Genomic DNA, 27,159 nt, shown 5'->3' on the forward strand with positions numbered 1-27,159 from the left:
GTGAGATGACTGTGGAGGGCACTTAGAACATTTTGAGCCTATTGTGGTAGCTGAATGGACAACTGATTGTGAGACATGGAGTCCCCCTCTACAGTGCAGAAAGTGGCTTATGTTTATGGCATTCCAGTTTATACGATCTGAGAATGCATCTACACGTTGTATCCCCTCCTTTGTTCCCCTTATTATCTCCTGTAATTATATTGTTACATGGGATCTTTATAATGTTACATTGGCTTATCATCTCATTCAGGTCCCTATAATATCGGATCCACTCAGTGGATATATAAGATTCTATATAAGAGAATTTTCCCGACTGACCTGCCAAGCATGGATATGGAGAAGGACAAGATGACAGAGAGGATATTAAATCTCACTCTAGAGATCCTCTTCCTCCTTACTGGAGAGGTAAGAGATTTTGATGACGTCACATTACATAATTTTTTTAATCTATGGGAATTACAGATGGACAGAACTGGAGAGGTGAGGACTCTGGAAATGTCTGTAGTGAGATTTATTATGTCTCTCCATAACCAGGATTTCATAATAGTGAAGATCTCTAGTGAGCGCTGTCAGGCCCCTGTGTCTGAGGGATGTGGAAGACTCCTGAGCCCAATTATGGGACCTCCGCCTCACCCCCTGATACATGAGAACATCAATGACCAGAAGATCCTAAAACTCACCCACAAGATGATTGATCTTCTGACTGGAGAGGTGACATTGCTGGTACATTGTACAGTAACGCTTTAAAGAGATCAGGGGATGACAGTATTATTATATGTGTCAGGTTCCTATAAGATGTCAGGATGTCACAGTCTATTTCTCCATAGAGGAGTGGGAGTATTTAGAAGGACACAAAGATCTGTACAAGGACGTCATGATGGAGGGTCCAAAGCCCCTCACATCACCAGGTAATAGACAGGACTAAATATACAAGAAGTATATTTATCTGTATGTAAAGAATGAATCCAGTCTCTGTATGTGTTTCCTCTAGTTAAGAGGACAACACCAGAGAGATGTCCCCATCCTCTTCTTCCGCAGAAACACTATAAACAAGAAATTCTCCATGTTCCTCAGGATCATCAGGTAGATGGAGAGAATGTGTCATAAGATCTCCTCTATGATGTGCAGACGGCTGTGAAGGTCTTGTGCTCAGAATTGTATTATCTATCATTATTACAATATATGTTTTATACTTCTGTAATGAGAACGGTGGAGAAGACAGGATTAGAGCTGATCGTTGATGTGACTTCTCCATCTGTCTGTAACTTTTACAATATTTGTTTCAGGTTAAAGATCTGACCCATATTAATACTGCAGAGTCATATGTGAAAGATGATGACCAATGTAAAGAGGACATTTCTACAGATAACCGCCCAGGTGAGTACTAACCACTATGTCACGCTGGTGATTATGGAACTGACTGGCTAGAGCCTAGAGGCGCATAACTAAGCGACCACCTGGTTTTTCACTAGAGCCTTTGAAATTTGGTTAGACTTGGCTGCACAGACCCCTTAGCGGCATGGGCTGTCAATAAACGGGCAGGGAGGCATTGACGGACTAGGAGACAGACTGGCCAGGAACTGGTTAACAGAGGAATGAATGCTGTGTGGCTGGTTACCAAAGCAGTTTCAGAATAAGACAGCATGGCTGGTAGCCAGAATGGATACTGTATCAGGCAAACACAGTATGACCACACGCTAAATTAAAACCACATTTTCGCAGCAGAAACTTGCCAAATCCTTCTCATAAAAATCCTCAAAACTTAGAGATTTGAGATTAAGTTTTAACATACCCATGAAATACATTATGGATTTTTACATCTGTGCAGGAACCACCATCATCACATGTATGCAACACCAAAAACGTCATCAGTACATGAATGTAGGGCCAGAACCACCGACAATGCATGACTGCAGGGCCTGAACCACCGTTAGTACATGAATACAGGGCCAGAACCACCATCAGTACATGAATACAGGGCCAGAACCACCATCCATACATGACTACAGGGCCAAAACCACTGACAGTGCATGACTGCAGGGCCAGAACCACCGTAAGGACATGAGTGCAGCGTCAGTACCACCGTCATTATATGTTTGCATAACCAAGCTTAGTACAGTGATCAATTGTTATGGCAGGTATTGCTTGAACACACAATTTCCAGTGTGCCCCTGTGAAGGGTGGCCCCAGAGAGATCACGCAGAATCCCACCGCTGCCACCACATGTGAAGAACCCTCATCTCGACACCATAATAATAATAATAATTTTTATTTATATAGCGCCAACATATTCCGCAGCACTTTACAATTAAGCGGGGACATGTACAAACAAAAAATTTGGTACGAGTTAAGACAATTTAAACAGTGACATGAGGAGTGAGGTCCCTGCTCGCAAGCTTACAATCTACAAGGAAATGGGGGGAATGCCTGACATCACTTTTACGTCTGAGGGATCACATAGTACCCTCTCCTCACTTGCACCAACTTAATGTTCTGCAGCCCCTGGGACATGCAAAGGCAGCTTGGCACAGTTTTACACAAACACCCCTTGTCAACACAGGCCCAGGGAGGCATGGTGAGTTAGAGTGTGTGGCCCACACATTTGCTGACTTGACAAAACAATTGCTCAAAACCCAGACAGACTGAGAGGTCCCTTTAACTAGCACCAGTGAAACAGCTCTTAGTCAGCACGGTAGGACTGCCACCAGTTACTTGTTGGATATAAGCCCAGTCTGTTAACAGAATTATATCGGGCCAGACAGAAATCAGCCCCGGTAGCATGGAAAGTTCAGTTGAAAACACAGACATGAGTATTCGTGGATCGAGAGAAACGCAGCCCTAAGGTTAATTATGTATTTTATTGTCTTAAGGGAGCGCTAGACAAAATACTATATATTATTATTATTATTTATTTATATAGCACCATTAATTTCATGGTGCTGTACATGAAAAAGGGGTTACGTACATAGTTATAGATTTTGTTTCCAGTAAACAAATTTACAATGACAGACGGGTACAGAGGGGAGAGGACCCTGTACTTGGAGACTTCCATTATTCGGGATAATGGGGAAGAGACAGAAGGTCAGGGGTGCGGCAGCTCTGGTGGTGGTGAGTCGGCAGCTCAGGTGGTGGTGAGGCAGCAGCTCGGGTGGTGGTGAGGCAGCAGAATGATTATTACAGGCTGTAGGCTTTCCTGAAAGATGGTTTTCAGGTTCCGTCTGAAGGATCTGAGGGTGGTGGATAATCGGACGTGTTGAGGCGTGGAATTCCTGAGGATGGGGATATTCTGGAAAAATATATGCAATGGTTACACTAATACAAAGGTCAGGTAAGCAAATGCAATAATGGTAGGACAAAGTATGCAGAATATAAGAGTCAGTTAACAGTCAGATGAAAGTTCTGGCTTGTGAGAGAGGGGCTGCTGTTCCTTGACTTGTTGCAACCTCCCCAGAGAAAAAGCAATAGGCCATGGTTTACACTAGAATTTATCCCCCTGGGCTGGACCTAAATCTCCTCCCCTTGTATCTAGCAGCTAAAACCTCCAAAACCTAATATGGGTCATATCTCCTTAATTGACTGTCCTAAGGAGGCAGTTTTGGCACCATCGGATCAGGCTCGGCCCCTGCAACGTGTTGAGACCAAACATAGCTTTGCTACCTGGCTCCTACTAGCCATTCTATGCACCTCCCCACTCTGGGATGCTAGAACAGATCGAGACCCTGGAAAGTGTTAGGCCAGTTCCAGAGATCTCGAAAATGTAACCAGTGTGTGGCTAGGACATGCGATAAGTCCATATACTCCTTATGAAATCATAGCTTTCTACCTGTAGGAGTTTAAATACTAGCCAAGTTGGGGTGAATTTCTTCTTTGGACCTGAGAAAGCTGGGCCACCTGCTGAGCCAGGTGTTATGTTACAGCCATACAAGTTTTCAGGAGGATTGTAAGCTGTCACTAACCCCCCCTTCACAGTCCTTATCCCCTTTCTGCTATTGGACTTATTATCCTGCCATGTGACCTGGGACTTAATTCCCATGGACGGGATAGTACGTCATACGGGATCAGCCACGCTCACGGCTGGGTGTCAGCTGATTATCACAGCTGACATCCGGCACTATGTGCCAGGAGCAGTCATGGACCGCTCCCGGCACATTAACCCCCGGAACACTGCGATCAAACAAGATCGCAGTTTTCCGGCAGCATAGGGAAGCATCGCGTGGGAAGGAGGCTCCCTGCATTCTTCCCTGAGACTCTCAGAACAACGAGATGTGATCACGTTGTTCCGAGGGTCTCCTCCGTTCTCCTCCCTGCAGGCCCCGGATCCAAGATGGCCGCGGGGTCCTTCGGGGTCCTGCATGGAGGTGGCTTGTCAGCGCCTGCTGAGAGCAGGGGCCGGCAAGCCTCCTGCACTGCCTATCAGATCGCTGATCTGACACAGTGCTGTGCAAAGTGTCTGATCAGTGATCTGACAATATATAGTGATGTCCCACCCTGGGACAAAGGAAAAAAGTAAAAAAATAAAGTTAACACGTGTAAAAATATTTTTTTTAAATTCCTAAATAAAGAAAAAAATAAATATTGTTCCAATAAATACATTTCTTTGTGTTAAAAAACATAAAAGTACACATATTTAGTATCGCCGTGTCCCTAACGACCCAACCTATAAAACTGTCCCACTAGTTGACCCCTTCAGTGAACACCGTAAAAAAAAAAACGAAGCAAAAAAACAATGCTTTATCATCATACCGCCGAACCAAAAGTGGAATAACACGCAATCAAAAAGACAGATATAAATAAACACGGCACCGCTGAATACGTCATCTTGTCCCGCAAAAAACGAGCCGCCATACAGCGTTATCAGCAAAAAAATAAAAAAGTTATAGCCCTCAGAATAAAGCGATGCAAAAATAATTATTTTTTTTTATATAAAATAGTTTTTATTGTATAAAAGCGCCTGGTTTTTGGGCATTCTACCTCCCAAAAATAGTAATCAAAAAATGTCATGTGCCCGAAAGCGGTAATAATAATAAAGTCAACTCGGCCCACAAAAAACAAGACCTCACATGACTCTGTGTGCCAAAATGTGGTGATGCAAAAACTATGTTTTGCAATAAAAAGCATCTTTCAGTGTGTGACAGCTGCCAAACAAAAACCTACTATAAAAACCCGCTATAAATAGTAAATCAAACCTCCTTTCATCACCCCCTCAGTTAGGGAAAAATAATAAAATAAAAAAATGTATTTATTTCTGTTTTCCCATTAGGGTTAGGTCTAAAGTTAGGGTTGGGGCTAAAGTTAGGGTTGGGGCTAAGGTTAGGGTTGGGGCTAAAGTTAGGGTTAGGGTTGGGGCTAAAATTAGGGTTAGGATTATGTTTACAGTAGGGATTAGGGTTGGGACTAGGGTTAGAGGTGTGTTCGGGTTAGGGGTGTGGTAAGGGTTGGAATTAGAGTTAGGGGTGTGTTCGGGTTAGGGGTGTGGTTATGGTTAGGGTTGGGATTAGGGTTAGGGGTGTGTTGGGGTTAGGGGTGGAGTTAGAATTGGGGGGTTTCCACTGTTTAGGCACATCAGGGGCGTCCAATCTCAATTCCAGCCAATTCTGGGTTGAAAAAGTAAAACAGTGCTTCTTCTCTTCCGAGCTCTGCCGTGCGCCCAAACAGTGGTTTACCCCCACATATGGGGTATCAGCGTACTCAGGACAAAGTGGACAACAAGTGTTGCGGTCCAATTTCTCCTGTTACCCTTGAGAAAATACAAAACTGGGGGCTAAAAATGTTTTTGTGGTGGAAAAATGATTTTTTATTTTCATGGATTTGCGTTATAAACTGTAGTGAAACACTTGGGGGTTCAAAGTTCTCACAACACATCTAGATAAGTTCCTTGGGAGGTCTAGTTTCCAATATGGGGTCACTTATGGAGGGTTTCTACTGTATAGGTACATCAGGGGTTCTACAAACGCAACGTAACACCCGCAGACCATTCCATTTAAGTCTGCATTCCAAACGGTGCTCCTTCCCTTCCAAGCTCTGCCATGTGCCCAAACGGTGGTTACCCCCCACATATGGGGTATCAGCGTACTCGGGACAAATTGCACAACAATTCGTCCTTTAGGGCCTCCATCTGCGCCCTCAACCTCTCACTTAATGAGACATGTGTTCCAACAGTGCAGAAGGAATTCCCACCACCTTCATACTGCGAAGACAGGGCTCACCGAAATCAGGCAGTCCATCCAGGCAAGACCATGTCCAATAATGGCGCGAACCTGGTGGCGGCCCTACACTGAAGCAAGCTCACAAAGATGCCTTGCATGGCTCACGTTCTCAATCTGGTGATACAGCATTTACTCCGCCACTATCCTGGCCTGGGTGAGCTTAATAATAATAATAATAATAATAATAATAATAATTTTTATTTATATAGCGCCAACATATTCCACAGCGCTTTACAGTTTAACAGTTTCAAACACAAAAGTCATAAGTAACAACGTTAACAATACAATAATTAAAGCGAAATAAAACGACCCTGCTCGTGAGAGCTTACAATCTACAATGAGGTGGGGGAGATACAAAGTACAGGTGTGTATTTACAATGATGTATTTACAATGATGGTCCAGCCATCTTTAGGGGGTGGGGAATAGATGGAGATAGTGAATGGGCTACACACACACAAACATAATGACTTTGATTACTGAATGTGATAGGCCGCTCTGAACAAATGTGTTTTGAGCGAGCGCCTAAAACTCTGCAAATTGTGGATGGTCCTAATATCTTGGGGTAGAGCATTCCAGAGGATTGGCGCAGCACGGGAGAAGTCTTGGAGTCGGGAGTGGGAGGTACGGATTAGTGCAGAGGTTAGTCGAAAGTCATTTGCAGAGTGCAGCGGTCGGTTAGGCCGATAGACAGAAATGAGGGAAGAGATGTAAGGGGGATGCAAGCTTCTGCAGAAACCACAGAAGCTTTGTGCTTACTTCTGCTGTTTGCACCCCTCACATCATCAACTTGTATCGATACAGAGGTCTTTTTCTATGCCAGTTAATAGGTTGATATGTGGTTTGCCAACTTGGTGGAATTCAACTCTGCACATGTTGCCGTGACTGTGGCAACAGCAATGAGCCCTGTTTTATCATATATCCCCGGCCAACGTAGTACAGACGTGGCGCATATCATGTTTACGGAGTGGGCACAGATTAAGGACCTCTGCACCCTTCTGCACCGTTTCAAAATGGCTACTAAGACGGTTATCGCTGACAATTCCATTATCAGCATCACTATTCCGGGCATCTATATGCTGGAGCAGACTTTGAATAGCCTGCTGGAGGAGGTGGTGGTCCCAGAGGAAGGGGAGGAAGCAGAGGAGGGTGCGTAAGGGATACCATTGTCTCAAATTTCCAGACTGTCATTACACAGGCGTGTGCCAAGGGAGGGTGGATAACTGCGATCGAGTGGGGCTGGTGATAACAGACAAATTGTTAGTGAAGGAGCAAGATTCGAGGAACAAATGGAGGTGCAAGAGGTGATGAGAGAGCAACTGTCAGGAGATGAAGAGGATCAGACTGCAGAAAGTGAAAGTCCCATATTGGGACTCAGTAAAAGAAAGTTGCAAAAATATTTAAAAATAAATAAATCACCAAATAATAATAAAAAAAGTATTGTATCCATAAATAAATATTATTATTGAAAAAACTGTCCCACTAGTTAACCCATTTAGTGAACACCATAAAAAAATTAAAAAAAACTAGGTAAAAAATGATTCTCTAACCCCTTTCTGACATTGGCCGTAATAGTACGCCAATGTCGGACACCCTCCCTTTGATGTGGGCTCAGGCGGTGAACCCACATCATTCCTGGCACATGCCAGCTGTTTTGAACAGCTGACGTGTGCTCGGCGGAGCCGCGGGTGGAATCGCAATCCACCCGCGGCTATTAACCTGTTAAATGCCGCTGACAGCGGAATTTAACATGCACTTTTGGCAATTGCGCCAGAAATCCACCAATTGGTGACCCCACCGATCGGTTGGCATGACAATCTTTGGTTGTCACCGCCGGATTGCTAAGAGCACTGTACGGTTGTCGACGCTCATAACAAGTGAGGTATTCTGCCACATGCAGGTGATCTGATCATCGCCTGCATGTAGCAGAGCCGAACAGGTTATGGCAACTTCTAGTCCCCATGGAGACTATTGAAGCATGCTAAAAGTAAAAAAAAAAGTTTTGAAAAATATATTAAAAAAATAAAAGTTCAAATAATCCTTCTTTGCCCCATTCAAAATAAACCAATATAAAAAAATCAAACGTACACAAATTTGGTTTCGCCGCGTTCAAAATCGCCCGGTCTATCAATAACAAAAAAGGATTAACCTGATCGATAAACAGTGTAGCGCGAAAAAGATTTAAAACGCTATAATTATGTTTTTTTGGTCACCGCAACATTGCATTAAAATGCAATAATGGGCAATCAAAAGATCGTATCTGCACCACGTATCCCTAAAAATGTCAGCTCAGTGTGCAAAAAATAAGTCCTCACCCAACCCGAGATCATGAAATATGGAGACGCTACAGGTATCAGAAAATGGGGCAATTTTTTTTTTTTTAACAATGTTTGGATTATTTTTTCACCACTTACCTTATATACTCGAGGATAAGCCGACCTGAGTATAAGCCGACCCCCCTAATTTTGCCACAAAAAACTGGGAAAACTTAATGACTCGAGTATAAGTCTAGGGTGGAAAATGCAGCAGCTACCAGTAAAGTAAAAATAGATACCAATAAAAGTAAAATTAATTGAGACATCAGTAGGTTAAGTGTTTTTGAATATCCATATTGAATCAGGAGCCACATATAATGCTCCATACAGTTCATGATGGGCCCCATAAGATGCTCCATACAAAATACGCCCCATATAATGCTCCACAAATGCTGATTATGGCCCCATAAGATGCTCCATACAGTCATTTGCCCCATGTAATGCTCCATAAATGATGATTATGGCCCCATAAGATGCTCCATACAGTCATTTGCCCCATGTAATGCTCCATAAATGATGATTATGGCCCCATAAGATGCTCCATACAGTCATTTGCCCCATGTAACGCTCCATAAATGATGATTATGGCCCCATAAGATGCTCCATACAGACATTTGCCCTATATGCTGTTGCTGCAATAAAAAAAAAATCACATACTCACCTCTCGTTGCTCAGGCCCCCGACACTTTCTATATTTACCTGCTCTGCGTTCCACCGCCGCCAGCCGCCGCTACGTTCCCCGTCCACTGCACTGACTGCTCAGGCAGAGGGCGGTGTGCACTAATCGCGTCACCACGCCCTCTGACCTGAGCGTCAGTGCAGTGGATGCAGAAGACTCAGAGGCGGCTGGCGACGGTGGAACGGGGAGCAGGTGAATATAGCGCACTGCTTATACTCACCTGCTCCTGGCGCGGTCCCTGCTTCCCCGGCGCCGGCAGCTTCTTCCTGTAGTGAGCGGTGACATGGTACCGCACATTACAGTAATGAATATGCGGCTCCACCCCTATGTTAGTGGATTGGGGTCCATATTCATTACTGTAACGAGCGGTACCATGTGACCGCTCACTACAGGAAGAAGGTACTGGGGAAGCAGGGACAGCGCCAGGAGCAAGTGAGTATGCTTAGACCGCTGCCACTCCACCTCCCCTGCCGACCCCTGGGTATGACTCAAGTATGAGCCAAGAGGGGCAATTTCAGCCTAAAAAAATGGGCTGAAATTCTCGGCTTATACTCGAGTTTATACGGTAAATAAAAAAGAAGCTAGACATGTTTGGTTTCTATGAACTCGTAATGACCTGGAGAATCATAATGGCAGGTCAGGTTTAGCATTTAGTGAACCTAGTAAAAAAGCAAAACAAAAAAACAAGTGTGGGATTGCACTTTTTTTGCAATTTCACCGCACTTGGATTTTTTTTCCAATTTTCCAGTACAGGATATGTTAAAACCAATGGTGTCGTTCAAAAGTACAACTTGTCCTGCAGAAAACAAGCCCTCACATGGCCATATTGACGGAAAAATATTAAAGTTATGGCTCTGGGAAGAAGGGTAGCAAAAAACGAAAATGCAAAAACGAAAATACCTCCGGGGTTAAGGGGTTAACATCATCATATCGCCTACTGTGGAAACCTTCTAAAGGAACCTGAAGACCTACCTCTTCCAACAAGCCTACAACCTGCAGTAACCACCGATCCACCAAACCGCTACACGACCAGCTCTACCCTCACCTACTGTATCCTCACCCATCCCTTGTAGATTGTGAGCCCTCGCGGGCAGGGTCCTCTCTCCTCCTGTACCAGTCGTGACTTGTATTGATTAAGATTATTGTACTTTTTTATTATGTATACCCCTCCTCACATGTAACGCGCCATGGAATAAATGGTGCTATAATAATAAATTAATAATAATAACAATAATAATAATACCATGGAACAAAAAGTGGACTAAAACGCGATAAGAAAGACAAATGTAAATGAAAAAGGTATCGCTGACACCGTCATCTTGTCCTTCAAAAACAAAGCTGCCATAAAGCACCATGAACCGAAATATGAAAAATTTAGAGCTCTGAGTATAAAGCAATGCAAAAATATGAATTTTTTAAAATAGTTTTTATTGTGTAAATGCGCAAAAAAATAAAAAAAGATAAATGCAAAATCTAGGACTAAAACAAAATTTTTGTGGTAAAAATGTACGGTAATTATTTTCTTCATTGCCCAACGGTATAAAACTCTGTGACACACCTGTGGTGTCAATATAATTACCTCACCCCTAGATGAATTAATTGAGAAGTGCAGTTTGTATAACGGAGTCTCACGGTGGGTTCTGCTGTTCTGGCACCTCAGGGAAACGTGAACTCCACTTCTTCCCTTCTGAGCTTTACACTGTGCCTCAAAAGTAGTTTTCGACCACACATGGCATATCACCGTACTGAGGAGAAATTGCACAACAAACTTTGGGGTCCATTTTCTCCTACTATCCTTGTGAAAATAAAAAAAAATGGGGATAAAATAACATACATTTTTGTGGGGAAAAAATTAGATTTATTTTTTTTTTCATTTTCCCTGTTCTACATTGTAAACTTCTGTGAAGCAGCTGGGGGTTCAAGATGCTCACCACATAATACATTCCATGAGGGGGTCTAGCGTTCAAAATGGTGTCACTAAAGCCTCCTCCTCTGTGTGTAGATAAAGAAATTTAGAGTAGCTGACAGTTTCTGGAAGAGCAAACTTTTAGGCTATGTGCACACGTTCTGGATTTTTCGCGTTTTTTGCGCTTAAAAAGCGCATACATTAAGCATTACATCATTTTGAATGCATTCCGCAATTTTTGTGCATATGCTGCGTATTTTTCCGCGATAAAAACACATTGCGGAAAAATACGCAGCATGTTCATTAATTTTGCGGACTTTTCGTGGATTTAACGTTTTTTAATGCATTGGGAAGCTCCGGGGAAAAAACGCAAAAAAACACGCAAAAAGTGCAAGAAAAACGCGTGCGGATTTTCTGCAGAAAATCTCCGGTTTTGTTCAGGAAATTTCTGCATAAAATCCTGACGTGTGCACATACCCTAAAGGTACTGTCACACTCAGCGACGCTGCAGCGATATAGACAACGAGCCGATCGCTGGAGCGTCGCTGTTTAGGTCGCTGTAGAGACGTCAAACACAGCAACTCCAGAACGATACAGGAGCGATCCAGTGACGTAACGGCGACTCACTTCTCGTTCTCACTGGTTGTTAGCTCCATGTAAAACGTTGCTGGCATCGTTGCTTTTGATGTCAAACACGACGATACACGCCGACCTGACGACGAAATAAAGTTCTGGACTTCTAGCTCCGACCAGCGATGGCACAGCGGGATCCAGATCGCTGCTGCGTGTCAAACACAACAAGATCGCTATCCAGGACGCTGCAACGTCACAGATCGTTGTCGTTCTCGTTGTAAAGTTGCTGAGTGTGACGGTACCTTTAGGGTATGTGTCCACGTTCAGGATTGCATCAGGATTTGGTCAGGGTTTTTCATCAGTATTTGTAAGCCAAAACCAGGAGTGGGTGATAAATACAGAAGTTGTGCATATGTTTCTATTATACTTTTCCTCTAATTGTTCCACTCCTGGTTTTGGCTACAAATACTGATGAAAAATCCTGACCAAATCCTGATGCAATCCTGAACGTGGACACATACCCATAAGGCCCCGTCACACATAGCGAGATCGCTAGCGAGATCGCTGCTGAGTCACAAGTTTTGTGACGCAACAGCGATCTCAGTAGCGATCTCGCTATGTGTGACACGTACCAGCGATCAGGCCCCTGCTGTGAGATCGCTGGTCGTGTCGGAATGGCCTGGGCCATTTTTTGATCGTTGAGGTCCCGCTGACATCGCTGAATCGGCGTGTGTGACGCCGATTCAGCGATGTCTTCGCTGGTAACCAGGGTAAACATCGGGTAACTAAGCGCAGGGCCGCGCTTAGTAACCCGATGTTTACCCTGGTTACCATCCTAAAAGTAAAAAAACAAACGCTACATACTTACCTATTGCTGTCTGTCCTCGGCGCTCTGCTTCTCTGGTCTGGCTGTGAGCACCAGTCAGCCGGAAAGCAGAGCGGTGACGTCACCTCTCTGCTTTCCGGCTGCCTGCCGCTCACAGCCAGACCAGAGAAGCAGAGCACCGAGGACAGAGCGATAGGTAAGTATGTAGCGTTTGTTTGTTTTTTTACTTTAACGATGGTAACCAGGGTAAACATCGGGTTACTAAGCGCGGCCCTGCGCTTAGTTACCCGATGTTTACCCTGGTTACCGGGGACCTCGGGATCGTTGGTCGCTGGAGAGCTGTCTGTGTGACAGCTCTCCAGCGACCAAACAGCGACGCTGCAGCGATCCGGATCGTTGTCGCTATCGCTGCAATGTCGCTATGTGTGACGGGGCCTTTACTCTGTGCTTCCTCATTAGCAAATAAATGCTACATCAAAGGTGAAGATAATTGTCCCTGAGGCAGACTGGACGTCTCCAACATCACATGACACAATGGAAATGCAACATTTTGATGCCAAATTATCGGAAATCTGATATCAGCAGCATCCACGGATACATCTGTAATTGGGAGACGTAATTGCTTCAGTGAGTTAAAGTATCCAGAATTTTTAGCCTCTGGAAACCACAGAAATATAAAATCAAGTGTTTCTATCATCTCTCTGTGCATACAATTACCCATCCTCCAGAAAAATTCATTGTCAGATTCATGTATTTGTCATTTTTTTTACAATTCAGTACTTCATTTTTTATATAGTAAATCTAAATTGTAATAAGTTTGCTCCTTGCTATACTAAATGAACCAACATCAAAGAGGAAAAGTGTAGCTTGTTTTGTTTACCCGGTGTATGCTAAAGTTCAAGAAGTACCTATCGAGGGCTTTGAAAAGTTAGCTGTGCATGTGAACTAGTGTGCCAACCAGGGCAGGCGTCTTGGTGGGCTATCAAAATGGTGACTGGTGGCCGAGAGAAGTGTGGTGTGGATGTGTGAGATGATTTTGGGGGAAGCCTACCTCATTTTCAGCCTATTGTGGTGGCTGAATGGACAACTGATTGTGAGAAGCAAAGTCCTCCTTTACAGTCACATCCAAGTCAGGAGTGCAGCAAGTGGGTGATGTTTATGACATTCCAGTTTATACGATCTGAGAACACAACATCTACACGCTCTATCTCCTCATATGTTCCCCTTATCTCCTGTAATTATATTGTTACATGGGATTTTTACAATGTTACATCGTCTTATAATCTCATTCAGGTCCCTATAATATCGGATCCACTCAGTGGATATATAAGATTCTATATAAGAGAATTTTCCTGGCTAACCCGTCAATGATGGATATGGGGAAGGAGAAGATGGCGGAGAGGATATTACACCTCACCCTAGAGATCCTCTTCCGGCTTACTGGAGAGGTGAGAGATTTGGTCGACGTCACATTACATCATTCTTATCTATGGGAATAACAGATGGACAGAACTGGAGAGGTGAGGACTCTGGAAATGTCTGTAGTGAGATTTATTAATGTGTCTCTCCATAACCAGGACCACATATTAGTGAAGACCTCTAGTGAGCACTGTGAGCCCCCAGTGTTTAAGGGATGGGGAACACATTGGAGACCAATTACTGGGTCTCCACCTCACCCCTTGATGCATGAGAACATCAATGACCAGGAGATCCTTGAACTCACCCACAAGATGATTGAGCTGCTGACTGGAGAGGTGACACTGCTGGGACATTATACAGTAACGCTTTAAAGAGATCAAGGGATGACAGTATCATTATATGTGTCAGGTTCCTATAAGGTGTCAGGATGTCACCATCTATTTCTCCATGGAGGAGTGGGAGTATTTAGAAGGACATAAAGATCGGTACAAGGACGCCATGATGGAGATTCCCCAGCCCCTCACATCTCCAGGTAATAGACAGGACTAAATACACACGGCCTATAATTATCTGTATGTAAAGAATGAATTCAGTCTCTGTATGTGTTTCCTCTAGTTCTATCCAGTAAGAGGACAACACCAGAGAGATGTCCCCGTCCTCTTCTTCCACAGGAATGTAAACAAGAAAATCCCAATGTTCCTCAGGATCATCAGGTATATGAGAAAATGTGTCATGAGATCTCCTCTATGATGTGCAGACGACTGTGAAAGCCTTATGTTCAGAATTGTATATCCATCCTTATTAGAGTATACGTTATATACGGGTGCTTCTCACAAAATTAGAATATCTTCAAAAAGTTAATTTATTTAACTTCTTCAACACAAAAAGTGAAACTCGTATATTATATAGAGTCATTACAAGCAGAGATCTATTTCAACTGTTTATTTCTGTTAACCCCTTCCCAACAGGTGCCTTACTAGTACTGCTCTGGAGGAGGAGCGTTCCCGCAAACACCAGTACTAGTACGGTGCGACGATCGGGTGCGGGTGTCAACTCTCACATACAGCAATACCCGCAGCAATGCCCACAATTGGTTATAGCACCGATCAGGGGCATTTAATTCCTCTGTCAGAAGTGACAGTGGCAGGGAGGGGGTCTCCCTGCACGCTTCCATCAGGATATCACGATCACATCGCGATGTCCTGATGGTCTCCATGGAGACCCCCGGCACCAAGATGGCCGGGGTGGTCCTTCCGTGTCCTGCAGGGAGGTGGCTTGTACAGAGTGTCAGATCGGCGATCTGACATTACACTGTGTTCCAAATTATTATGCAAATTATATTGTTCTCGGATGTTCCTAAATGGTCGGTGCAAATGATAGTCAGTCTAATAAGTCATCACCCGTTAGAGTATACATAGAATTTTATTAAAGAAACCTCCCAATGATAACAGAATAATCTCCAAAATGAATAAAAGCTCAAAATTCACTGTTCCAAATTATTAGACACAGTAGAATTTCTATACATTTGATATGTTTGAAAGAACTGAAAATGCTCATTTGTGGAATTTGCAGCATTAGGAGGTCACATTCACTAAACAAAAAAGCTATTTAACTCCAAAACATCTTTGATATCACCTTCACAATTCTTTTTTGATTTAAATAGATTTTTATTAACAATATAGAGAAGAACATCAGAATGCCATTTACATTACAATATGTCACATACACGTTTTCTTATTTTAATAAACCCCAACATTACCCCAACAGCCCCCCTCTCCCATAAGACAGCTCATTCCCAATCTGCACCCCTCTGAGGCCATCTCTGCCTCGAGTAATTTACCCTTATCCAGGTCTTAAGAAACCCGACTTCTATACTCCTCAATCCAGTTTAAGCCAAGGAGACCACATTCTATTAAACATTTCTATTCTCCCCCTTTTTTTGTACACCCCCTTTTCCAATTTTAGACCATGTTGTACATATTGGAGAAATTCCCTCCTCGCAGGTGGTTCAGCGTTTATCCAATTTCGTGCTATCACTTTCCTAGCCATGGCTAGAAGGTTGGAGGATTGTTTAAACTAGGAATTGGGGGGGAGGGTATTCATTTTATAGGAGGGGAAGATAGTGCAGACAGAGACCTGGGCACAAATAAGGAAGTTGGGGGTGGCGGTGGCATGGGGGGTGGGGTCAGAACAGTTAATAATTTAAGAAATAGAAGTACAGAGAGGAACATAAAGTGCATGTATACTAATGCCAGAAGCCTCGCCATCAAAATGGACGAATTAGAACTAATGTTGGAGCATAATTATGACATGGTGGGGATATCTGAAACGTGGCTGGATGAGAGCCATGACTGGGCTGTTAACTTGCAGGGCTATAGCCTGTTCAGAAATGACCGTACAGATAAGCGAGGGGGAGGGGTGTGTCTATATGTAAAATCGTCCTTAAAACCCATCCTGCGCGATAATATAGGTGAATTTAATGAAAATGTAGAATCCCTGTGGGTGGAGATAAGGGGAGGGGGAAAAAATAATAAATTACTGATAGGGGTTTGTTATAAATCTCCAAAAATAATGGAAGCAATGGAGAATATCCTCGTAAAGCAAATTGATGAAGCTGCGACTCAAGGAGAAGTCATTATTATGGGGGACTTCAACTACCCTGAAATAGATTGGGGAACAGAAACCTGCAGTTCCAGCAAAGGTAATCGGTTTTTGACAACTATGAGAGACAATTACCGTACCTTTCACAACTGGTTCAGGACCCAACAAGAAAGGGGGCACTGCTAGACCTAATATTAACCAACAGGCCAGACCGCATATCAAATATAAGGGTTGGGGGTCACTTGGGAAATAGCGATCACAAAATAATAAGTTTTCATGTATCCTTTAAAAAGATGTGTAGTAGAGGGGTTACAAGGACACTAAACTTCAGGAGGGCAAATTTCCAACGGATGAGAGAGGATCTTGGTGCAATTAACTGGGACGATATCCTGAGACACAAAAATACACAAAGAAAATAGGAGACATTTATTAGCATCCTGGATAGGACCTGTGCACAGTATATACCGTATGGGAATAAACATACTAGAAATAGGAGGAAACCAATATGGCTAAATAGAGCTGTAAGGGGCGCAATAAGTGACAAAAAGAAAGCATTTAGAGAATTAAAGGAAGTACCGTATTTTCCGGCGTATAAGACGACTGGGCGTATAAGACGACCCCCCAACTTTTCCAGTTAAAATATAAAATCTTAAAAATCGGGGATCTTCTTATACGCCGTATGTCATCTTATACGGCCGGTGACTAATGTGCCTTTTTTTTGGGGGGGAGTGGTCCCGATGACGGAGGGGGCGTCTCACAGGGAAGTGTGAGTATGCCCCATTACCTCATATTATAGCTGCAGCGTCAGCGTGGGGTGCTGGGGAGCGGCGGCGGCGGCTGCTCCTTTGTGCCGCGTGGGTGCTGTGGGGCGGCGGTTCCTTTTGGTACAGCGTCGTGGCTCTGTGCTGTGGGGCGGCAGCGGGGGCGGCAGCGGCGGCGTATCTTCAGGGAGAGTCAGTCGGGGCTCCTCCGGCATCTCCCGAAATCCCGGAGGCGCCGGCAGCTCCATTGCTGCGATGCGGTGGCCTCCGGGAAAATGGCCGCTGGGGGCGGCGCAGGCTCAGATTCAGATCTCGTCCCGAGATCTCGGGAGACGAGATCTGAATCTGAGCCTGCGCCGCCCCCAGCGGCCATTTTCCCGGAGGCCACCGCATCGCAGCAATGGAGCTGCCGGCGCCTCCGGGATTTCGGGAGATGCCGGAGGAGCCCCGACTGACTCTCCCTGAAGATACGCCGCCGCTGCCGCCCCACAGCACAGAGCCACGACGCTGTACCAAAAGGAACCACCGCCCCATAGCACCCACGCGGCACAAAGGAGCAGCCGCCGCCGCCGCTCCCCAGCACCCCATGCTGACGCTGCAGCTATAATATGAGGTAATGGGGCATACTCACACTTCCCTGTGAGACGCCCCCTCCGTCATCGGGACCACTCCCCCCCCACCCACCATAGATACCCGGCGTATAAGACGACCCCCGACTTTTAAGAAGATTTTCAGGGGTTAAAAAGTCATCTTATACGCCGGAAAATACGGTAGGTAGTGAGGAGGCATTAAATAAATACAGAAAATTAAATAAATTCTGTAAAAAGCAAATCAAGGCAGCAAAGATTGAGACAGAGAGACTCATTGCCAGAGAGAGTAAAAATAATCCTAAAATATTCTTTAACTACATAAATAGTAAGAAACTAAAAAATGATAGTGTTGGCCCCCTTAAAAATAGTCTGGGTGAAATGGTGGATGAGGATGAGGAAAAAGCCAATATGCTAAATGACTTTTTTTCATCAGTATTTACACAAGAAAATCCCATGGCAGACAAAATGTCTAGTGATAAAAATTCCCAATTAAATGTCACCTGCTTAACCCAGCAGGAAGTGCGGCGGCGTCTAAAAATCACTAAAATTGACAAATCTCCGGGCCCGGATGGGATACACCCTCGAGTACTGCAGGAATTAAGTACAGTCATTGATAGACCATTATTTTTAATCTTTAAAGACTCCATAATAACAGGGTCTGTGCCACAGGACTGGCGTATAGCAAATGTGGTGCCAATATTCAAAAAGGGAACAAAAACTGAACTCGGAAATTATAGGCCAGTAAGCTTAACCTCTACTGTGGGTAAAATCCTGAAGGGCATTCTAAGGGATGCTATACTGGAGTATCTGAAGAGGAATAACCTCATGACCCAGTATCAGCACGGGTTTACTAGGGACCGTTCATGTCAGACTAATTTGATCAGTTTCTATGAAGAGGTAAGTTCCGGATTGGACCAAGGGAACCCAGTGGATGTAGTGTATATGGACTTTTCAAAAGCTTTTGATACGGTGCCACACAAAAGGTTGATACATAAATTGAGAATAATGGGGATAGGGGAAAATATGTGCAAGTGGGTTGAGAGCTGGCTCAGGGATAGGAAACAAATGGTGGTTATTAATGGAGCACACTTGGACTGGGTAGCGGTTAGCAGTGGGGTACCACAGGGGTCAGTATTGGGCCCTCTTCTTTTTAACATATTTATTAATGACCTTGTAGGGGGCATTGAGTAGAATTTCAATATTTGCAGATGACACTAAACTCTGCAGGGTAATCAATACAGAGGAGGACAATTTTATATTACAGGATGATTTATGTAAACTAGAAGCTTGGGCTGATAAATGGCAAATGAGCTTTAATGGGGATAAATGTAAGGTCATGCACTTGGGTAGAAGTAATAAGATGTATAATTATGTGCTTAATTCTAAAACTCTGGGCAAAACCGTCAATGAAAAAGACCTGGGTGTATGGGTGGATGACAAACTCATATTCAGGGGCCAGTGTCAGGCAGCTGCTACAAAGGCAAATAAAATAATGGGATGCATTAAAGGAGGCATAGATGCTCATGAGGAGAACATAATTTTACCTCTATACAAGTCACTAGTTCGACCACACTTAGAATACTGTGCACAGTTCTGGTCTCCGGTGTTTAAGAAAGACATAGCTGAACTGGAGCGGGTGCAGAGAAGAGCGACTAAGGTTATTAGAGGACTGGGGGGTCTGCAATACCAAGATAGGTTATTACACTTGGGGCTATTTAGTTTGGAAAAACGAAGACTAAGGGGTGATCTTATTTTAATGTATAAATATATGAGGGGACAGTACAAAGACCTTTCTGATGATCTTTTTAATCATAGACCTGAAACAGGGACAAGGGGGCATCCTCTGCGTTTGCAGGAAAAAAGGTTTAAGCATAATAACAGACGCAGATTCTTTACTGTAAGAGCAGTGAGACTATGGAACTCTCTGCCGTATGATGGTGTAATGAGTGATTCATTACTTAAATTTAAGAGGGGACTGGATACCTTTCTGGAAAAGTATAATGTTACAGGGTATATACACTAGATTCCTTGATAGGGCGTTGATCCAGGGAACTAGTCTGATTGCCGTATGTGGAGTCGGGAAGGAATTTTTTTCCCCAATGTGGAGCTTACTCTTTGCCACATGGGTTTTTTTTGCCTTCCTCTGGATCAACATGTTAGGGCATGTTAGGTTAGGCTATGGGTTGAACTAGATGGACATATAGTCTTCCTTCAACCTTAATAACTATGTAACCCACTCCTGGTTTTGGCTACAAATACTGATGTAAAATACTGACCAAATACTGCTAGTGTGACGGCAGCCTAACGATCATGGAGCCTGTGGGGAATTCAAAATCCAGCCACCGCAAGGCTCATATCAAAATCAATGGTATATTACCTGAAAATAAAGTGCAGAGTGCGCAGCTCCAGGTCAGGGTACAGAGGGGGGGTGTGCCCGAAAGCCGGGAGGCATCACGGAGGCAGAGCTGACGTGCTCGTGCAGGCAGGGGGGGCACCGCCAATATGTAAATCTAAGGTGATATTTATCGTATATACTCAAGTATAAGCCGAGATTTTCAGCACATTTTTTTAGGCTGAAAGTGCCCCTGGGCTTATACTCGAATCACTGTCCCAGGGGGTCGGCGAGGGAAGGGGGAGTGGCAGGAGTGGCGGCTGTCACAGCACCTCCTCCCAGCGCGGTCTCTGCACGTCCCTGCTTCTCAGATGGTCTCCGGCGCCCGCAGCTGTATGATTTACATCTGTTAGCCAGCATAAGTACATGTGGGGGTTGCCTGGTTGCTAGCGAATCCCCACGTGTATTCACGCTGGCTAACAGATGTAAATCATTCAGCTGTGGTGAAGAAAACTAAATCTCTGAGTACTTACAAATACTCGGAGGACACCCGAGCGTGCTCGGGAAATCTCAAGTACCCAGTATACTCGCTCATCACTACTTACAGCCAATGAAAATGCAAAAGTCTTTATCTCAGTAAATTAGAATACTTTATAACACCAGCTTGAAAAATGATTTTAGAGTCTGAAATGTTGGCCTACTGAAATGTATGTTCAGAAAATGGACTCAATACTTGGTCGGGGCTACTTTTGCATCAATTATTGCATCATTGCGGCGTGGCATGGAGGCGATCAGCCTGTGGCACTGCTGAAGTGTTATTGAAGCCCAGGTTGCTTTGATAGCAGCCGTCGCTCGTCTGCATTGTTGGGTCTGATGTGTCTCATTTTCCTCTTGACCATACCCCATTGATTCTTTATGGGGTTAATGTCAATCGAGTTTGTTTGCCAATCAAGCACAGTGATACTGTTGTTTTTAAACGGGTATTGGTACTTTTGGCAGTGTGGAGAGGTGCTTAGTCCTGCTGGAGAATGCAATCTCCAAAATGCTTCTTAGCAGAGGGAAGCATGAAGTGCTCTAAAATTTCCTGGAAGATGAGTGCGCTGACTTTGGTCTTGATTAAACACAGTGGACTGACACCATCAGATGACATGGCTCCCCAAACCATCACTGATTGTGGAAACTTCACACTAGACTTCAAGTGACAAATGCACTCGCAGGGTGCAGCAGGCCCCTGATAATAAATGCTAAAGCAGCACAGGTGCAAGCTACTGATGAGAGCAACCACCCACTCGCCCAAACATTAGAGGGCTTGTCTTATGCAAGCCTTACCTGTGTGCATTCTTTCTACTAGGCAGCCAACCCCTCTGATGTTTGGGCTGCTGCACCACACAAGTGCATTTGTCATCTGGCAAGTTTTGGTGAGTTTGCTCTTCATGTTGTGTTTTTTGGAATTTTTCTGTTAGCTGTTTTTGATATTAGAGTAGGACTCGCAAGTTTATGAGGACCCTTGACGTTGGGTTGCGGGCTTATCCATTTTGGCCAAAATTGTAACTAATACCTCATCTAATGTATTATATACACTAGACTTCAAGCAGCTTGGATTGTGGCCTCTCCACTCTTCCTCCAGACTCTGGGACCTTGTTTTCCAAATGAAATGCAAAATTTACTTTCATCTGAAAACAACACCTTGGACCACTGAGCAACAGTCCAGTTCTTTTTCTCCTTGACCCAGTTAAGACGGTTCTGGCGTTTTCTATTAGTCATGCGTGGCTTGACACAAGGAATATGACACATCTAGCCCATGTCCTGGATACGTCTGTGTGTGGTGGCTCTTGAAGCAATGACTCCAGCAGCAGTCCACTCCTTGTGAATTTTCCCTCAATTTTTTTATGGCCATATCTTAACAATCCTTTCAATGCCTAGGTTATCCCGGTTGCTTGTGCAACTTTTTCTACCACACTTTTTCCTTCCACTCAATTTTCCATTAATATGCTTGGATACAGCACTTTGTGAACCGCCAGCTTCTTAAGAAATAACCTTTTGTGACTTACCCTCCTTATAGAGTATGTCAATGACTGCCTTCGGGACATCTGTCAAGTTAGCAGTCTTCCCCATGATTGTGGAGCCTACTGAAACAGACTAAGGGACCTTTTTAAATGCTTATGAAGCCTTGGTAGGTGTTTTTTGTTAATTATTCTAATTTTTTGAGATAATGACTTTTGGGTTTTTATTGGCTGTAAGCCTTAATAATCAACATTAACAACAATAAACACGTGAAATAGATCACTCTGTTTGTAATGACTCGATATAATGAGTTTCACTTTTTTTATTGAAGAACTGAAATAAATTAACTTTTTGATGATATTCTAATTTTGTGAGAAGCACCTGTACTTTTGTAATGATTACGGTGGAGATGGAAGGATTAGAGCTGATCATTGATGTGACTTCTCCATCTGTCTGTAACTTTTACAATATTTGTTTCAGGGTAAAGATCTGACCCATATTAATACTGCAGAGTCATATGTGAAAGGTGATGAGCGGTGTAAAGAAGAATTTCCTACAGATATCCACGCTGGTGAGTACAAACCACTGTCACCCTGGTGCTTATGGAACCAGTGTTCCACGGACTGGCTAGAGCCTGGAGAGGCGTAACTTATCGACCACCTGGATACGGTAAGGAAACACGGCACTCAGTAGATATGAGGGTTGGCGGTGCTCAAGTAGGGTGTCCACCCCGTATATTAAAGATGAATGAAACTTGGCACTCAATTTTTGAGAAGAAAAGCTTCTTAGTTTATTGATGCATCCAGACAAACAAAACCGCTAAACGTTTTCGGTCCACACCGGACCTTCGTCAGAGCGTTTCTTAGACATTGACTGGATGAGGAAGCTAATGAGCCTGAATGAGCGTCAGCCAGAGCACGGGATATAGGAGCTGCAGTCTGCTGCAGGATCACAAAGGAAGGTGAAGCGCCAGAGGAGAGGCACAAAGCCTGGAGGGAGTAACGGCGCTGGATCCTGAGCGCTAGTAATGCAGAGCAGAGGAGAGCCTCACCTTCCTTTGTGATCCTTTGTGATCCTTTGTGATCCTGCAGCAGACTGCAGCTCCTATATCCCGTGCTCTGGCTGACGCTCATTCAGGCTCATTAGCTTCCTCATCCAGTCAATGTCTAAGAAACGCTCTGACGAAGGTCCGGTGTGGACCGAAAACGTTTAGCGGTTTTGTTTGTCTGGATGCATCAATAAACTAAGAAGCTTTTCTTCTCAAAAATTGAGTGCCAAGTTTCATTCATCTTTAAGCGACCACCTGGATTTTCGCTAGAGGCCTTGAAGTTTGGTTAAACTGGGCTGCAGGTGGACAGACCGCGTAGCTGCATCGGAAGGGGCAGGGAAGCAGGGATGGACTAGGCGAGTCGGACTGGCCAGAAACTGGTTAACAGAGGAATGAATGCTGTGCAGCTGTTTATCAGAGCAGGTTAAAAATAAGACAGTATGGCTGGTAGACAGAATGGATACTGGATCAGGCACGAACAGGATAGGTTCAGAAAAACAGGGTAGATTTGAGTGAATCACAGGGGCTGGTTCAGAATCGACAGGAGTGGATAGCAGTACAGGTGTTGACAAGGTGGGTCAGGTTCAGGACTAGGTGAAGGCAGGACAGGCTCAGGAACAGGTTCAGCAGGACGGACAGGATCAGATTCAGGGAGCACAGATCCAGTGACCTTATAACAAAGTAGCAAGTATACACACTGATCACTAATGATGTTCATGCACCACCCTATAGGGGAGAGTGTCTTAAATATCTGATGTCTCCCAGCTATTGGTCGGGGACATTTCAAAAGTGCATGTGCGTTCCCTAAGCACACTCCCAGGAAATCTGCTCACTGTGTGCAGGACCTGGGTACAAATAAAGGTGGCGGGTATCGGAGCAGAGTTAGTGAACACATTGGTATGTCTGCTGGTAGGAGGAGTAAGAAGAGGGATCGTACAGAGATGCCAGCGCTGCCATTACACACTAAATGTAGAGATGTCACAGATTCTCCACCGTCACTGGCTGTCACTATTACGCCACAATACCAATAAAGCTATTATACCTATGCCTTGATAGATCTATAAGCTGTATGTGGCTCCTATGACTCCGTGTCATGAATTTCATGATGTTTTCTATCCTAATTTTCTCCTAAAATGGGGAGCACTAATACTTTTTCTACCTAAGGTATTGCAAGTTCTGGTTTAGTGCATTATGTTGAAAAGTTCTCTCTAAATGTCTTATATTTCATAAAAAAGCTCAAACAAAAGCTCAAACAGAAAATATTGTCCTCTACGATAGTTTGGATTGCCAAGTAGTACCATGGCACATACTCTAATTCAAGGGGGCACAACATTTTTTGCTCCAAGAGCCACACAAAAATTTTAATGGTTAACTTTCATGATTACATCATTAGAGCCATCATCAGTACATTAACCCCTTCCCGACCTGTGACACAGCGTATGCGTCATGAAAGTCGGTGCCAATCCGACCTGTGACGCATATGCTGTGTCACAGAATGATCGCGTCCCTGCAGATCGGGTGAAAGGGTTAACTCCCATTTCACCCGATCTGCAGGGACAGGGGGAGTGGTAGTTTAGCCCAGGGGGGGTGGCTTCACCCCCCCGTGGCTACGATCGCTCTGATTGGCTGTTGAAAGTGAAACTGCCAATCAGAGCGATTTGTAATATTTCACCTAAAAAACTGGTGAAATATTACAATCCAGCCATGGCCGATGCTGCAATATCATCGGCCATGGCTGGAAACACTTATGTGCACCCACCCCACCCCACCGATCGCCCCCCGATCTGTGGTCCGCTCCCCTCCGTCCTGTGCTCCGCTCCCCCGTCCTCCTGTCCGCTCCCCCCGTGCTCCAATCACACCCCCCGTGCTCCAATCAAACCCCCCGCACTCCGACCCCCCCCCCCCGTGCTCCAATCCCCCACCCCGTGTTCCGATCCACCCCCCCGTGCTCCAATCCACCCCCCCCCGTGTTCCGATCCACCCCCCGTGCTCCGACGCCCCCCCCCCCGTGCCCTGATCTCCCCCCCTTATACTTACCTAGCCTCCCGGCGTCCGTCCGTCTTCTTTCCTGGGCGCCGCCATCTTCCAAAATGGCGGGCGCATGTGCAGTGCGCCCGCCGAATCTGCCGGCCGGCAGATTCATTTCAAAGTGAGTTTTGATCACTGAGATATAACCTATCTCAGTGATCAAAATAAGAAAAATAGTAAATGCCCCCCCCCCCCCTTTGTCTCCCCCATAGGTAGGGACAATAAAAAAAATAAAGAATTTTTTTTTTTTTGTTCCACTAATGTTGGGGTAAGGGTTAGGGGTAGGGGTAGGGTTAGGGTTAGGAATGTGCACACGTATTCTGGTCCTCTGCGGATTTTTCCGCAGGGGATTTGATAAATCCGCAGTGCTAAACCACTGTGGATTTATCGCAGATTTACCGCGGTTTTTCTGCGCATTTCACTGCGGTTTTACAACTGCGATTTTCTATTGGAGCAGTTGTAAAACCGCTGTGGAATCCGCAGAAAGAAGTGACATGCTGCGGAATGTAAACCGCTGCGTTTCCGTGCAGTTTTTCTGCAGCATGTGTACAGCGATTTTTGTTTCCCATAGGTTTACATTGAACTGTAAACTCATGGGAAACTGCTGCGGATCCGCAGCAGTGTTCCATCAGGTTTACAGTACCATGTAAACATATGGAAAACCAAATCCGCTGTGCCCATGGTGCGGAAAATACCACGCGGAAATGCTGCGTTGTATTTTCCGCAGCATGTCAATTCTTTGTGCGGATTCCGCAGCGTTTTTACACCTGTTCCTCAATTGGAATCCGCAGGTGAAATCCGCACAAAAAACACTGGAAATCCGCGGAAAATCCGCAGGTAAAACGCAGTGCCTTTTACCCGCGGATTTTTCAAAAATGGTGCTGAAAAATCTCATACGAATCCGCAACGTTGGCACATAGCCTTAGGGTTAGGGTTGGAATTAGGGTTGTGGTTAGGGTTAGGGGTGTGTTGGGGTTAGGGTTGTGGTTAGGGGTGTGTTGGGGTTAGGGTTGTGATTAGGGTTACGGCTACAGTTGGGATAAGGGTTAGGGGTGTGTTGGAGTTAGAATTGAGGGGTTTCCACTGTTTAGGCACATCAGGGGGTCTCCAAACGCAACATGGCGCCACCATTGATTCCAGCCAATCTTGTATTCAAAAGGTCAAATGGTGCTCCCTCGCTTCCGAGCCCCGACGTGCGCCCAAACAGTGGTTTACCCCCACATATGGGGTACCAGCATACTCAGGACAAACTGCGCAACAATTATTGGGGTCCAATTTCTCCTGTTACCCTTGAGAAAATAAAAAATTGCTTGCTAAAACATCATTTTTGAGGAAAGAAAAATGATTTTTTATTTTCACAGCTCTGCGTTGTAAACGTCTGTGAAGCACTTGGGGGTTCAAAGTGCTCACCACATATCTAGATAAGTTCCTTGCGGGGTCTAGTTTCCAAAATGGGGTCACTTGTAGGGGGTTTCTACTGTTTAGGCACACCAGGGGCTCTGCAAACGCAACAAGACGTCCGCAGACCATTCCATCAAAGTCTGCATTTCAAAAGTCACTACTTCCCTTCTGAGCCCCGACGTGTGCCCAAACAGTGGTTTACCCCCACACATGGGGTATCAGCGTACTCAGGAGAAACTGGACAACAACTTTTGGGGTCCAATTTCTCCTGTAACCCTTGGGAAAATAAAAAATTCTGGGCTAAAAAATTATTTTTGAGAAAAGAATTTTTTTTTTTATTTTCATGGCTCTGCGTTATAAACTTCTGTGAAGCACTTGAGGGTTCAAAGTGCTCACCACACATCTAGATTAGTTCCTTTGGGGGTCTAGTTTCCAAAATGGGGTCATTTGTGGGGGATCTCCAATGTTTAGG

At 44.6% G+C, this 27,159-nt stretch overlaps 1 protein-coding gene across 1 annotated transcript in view; it reads left to right on the forward strand.

Annotated features, from left to right (window-relative positions):
* The first annotated feature begins 254 nt into the window (after positions 1–254).
* Positions 255–27,159, forward strand: part of LOC138663974 (oocyte zinc finger protein XlCOF22-like) — a 115,988-nt gene continuing 89,083 nt past the window's right edge. Inside the window, exons 1-10 of the mRNA XM_069750370.1 lie at positions 255–405; positions 535–711; positions 785–908; positions 992–1,083; positions 1,287–1,377; positions 13,797–13,951; positions 14,081–14,257; positions 14,331–14,454; positions 14,538–14,635; positions 22,691–22,781. Coding sequence (XP_069606471.1) covers positions 328–405; positions 535–711; positions 785–908; positions 992–1,083; positions 1,287–1,377; positions 13,797–13,951; positions 14,081–14,257; positions 14,331–14,454; positions 14,538–14,635; positions 22,691–22,781 — 1,207 coding nt within the window. The 5' untranslated portion in view covers positions 255–327. The remainder of the gene's footprint in view (positions 406–534; positions 712–784; positions 909–991; positions 1,084–1,286; positions 1,378–13,796; positions 13,952–14,080; positions 14,258–14,330; positions 14,455–14,537; positions 14,636–22,690; positions 22,782–27,159) is intronic.

The sequence above is a fragment of the Ranitomeya imitator genome, chromosome 2 (genome assembly GCF_032444005.1).
Source record: "Ranitomeya imitator isolate aRanImi1 chromosome 2, aRanImi1.pri, whole genome shotgun sequence".
NCBI lineage: Eukaryota > Metazoa > Chordata > Amphibia > Anura > Dendrobatidae > Ranitomeya > Ranitomeya imitator.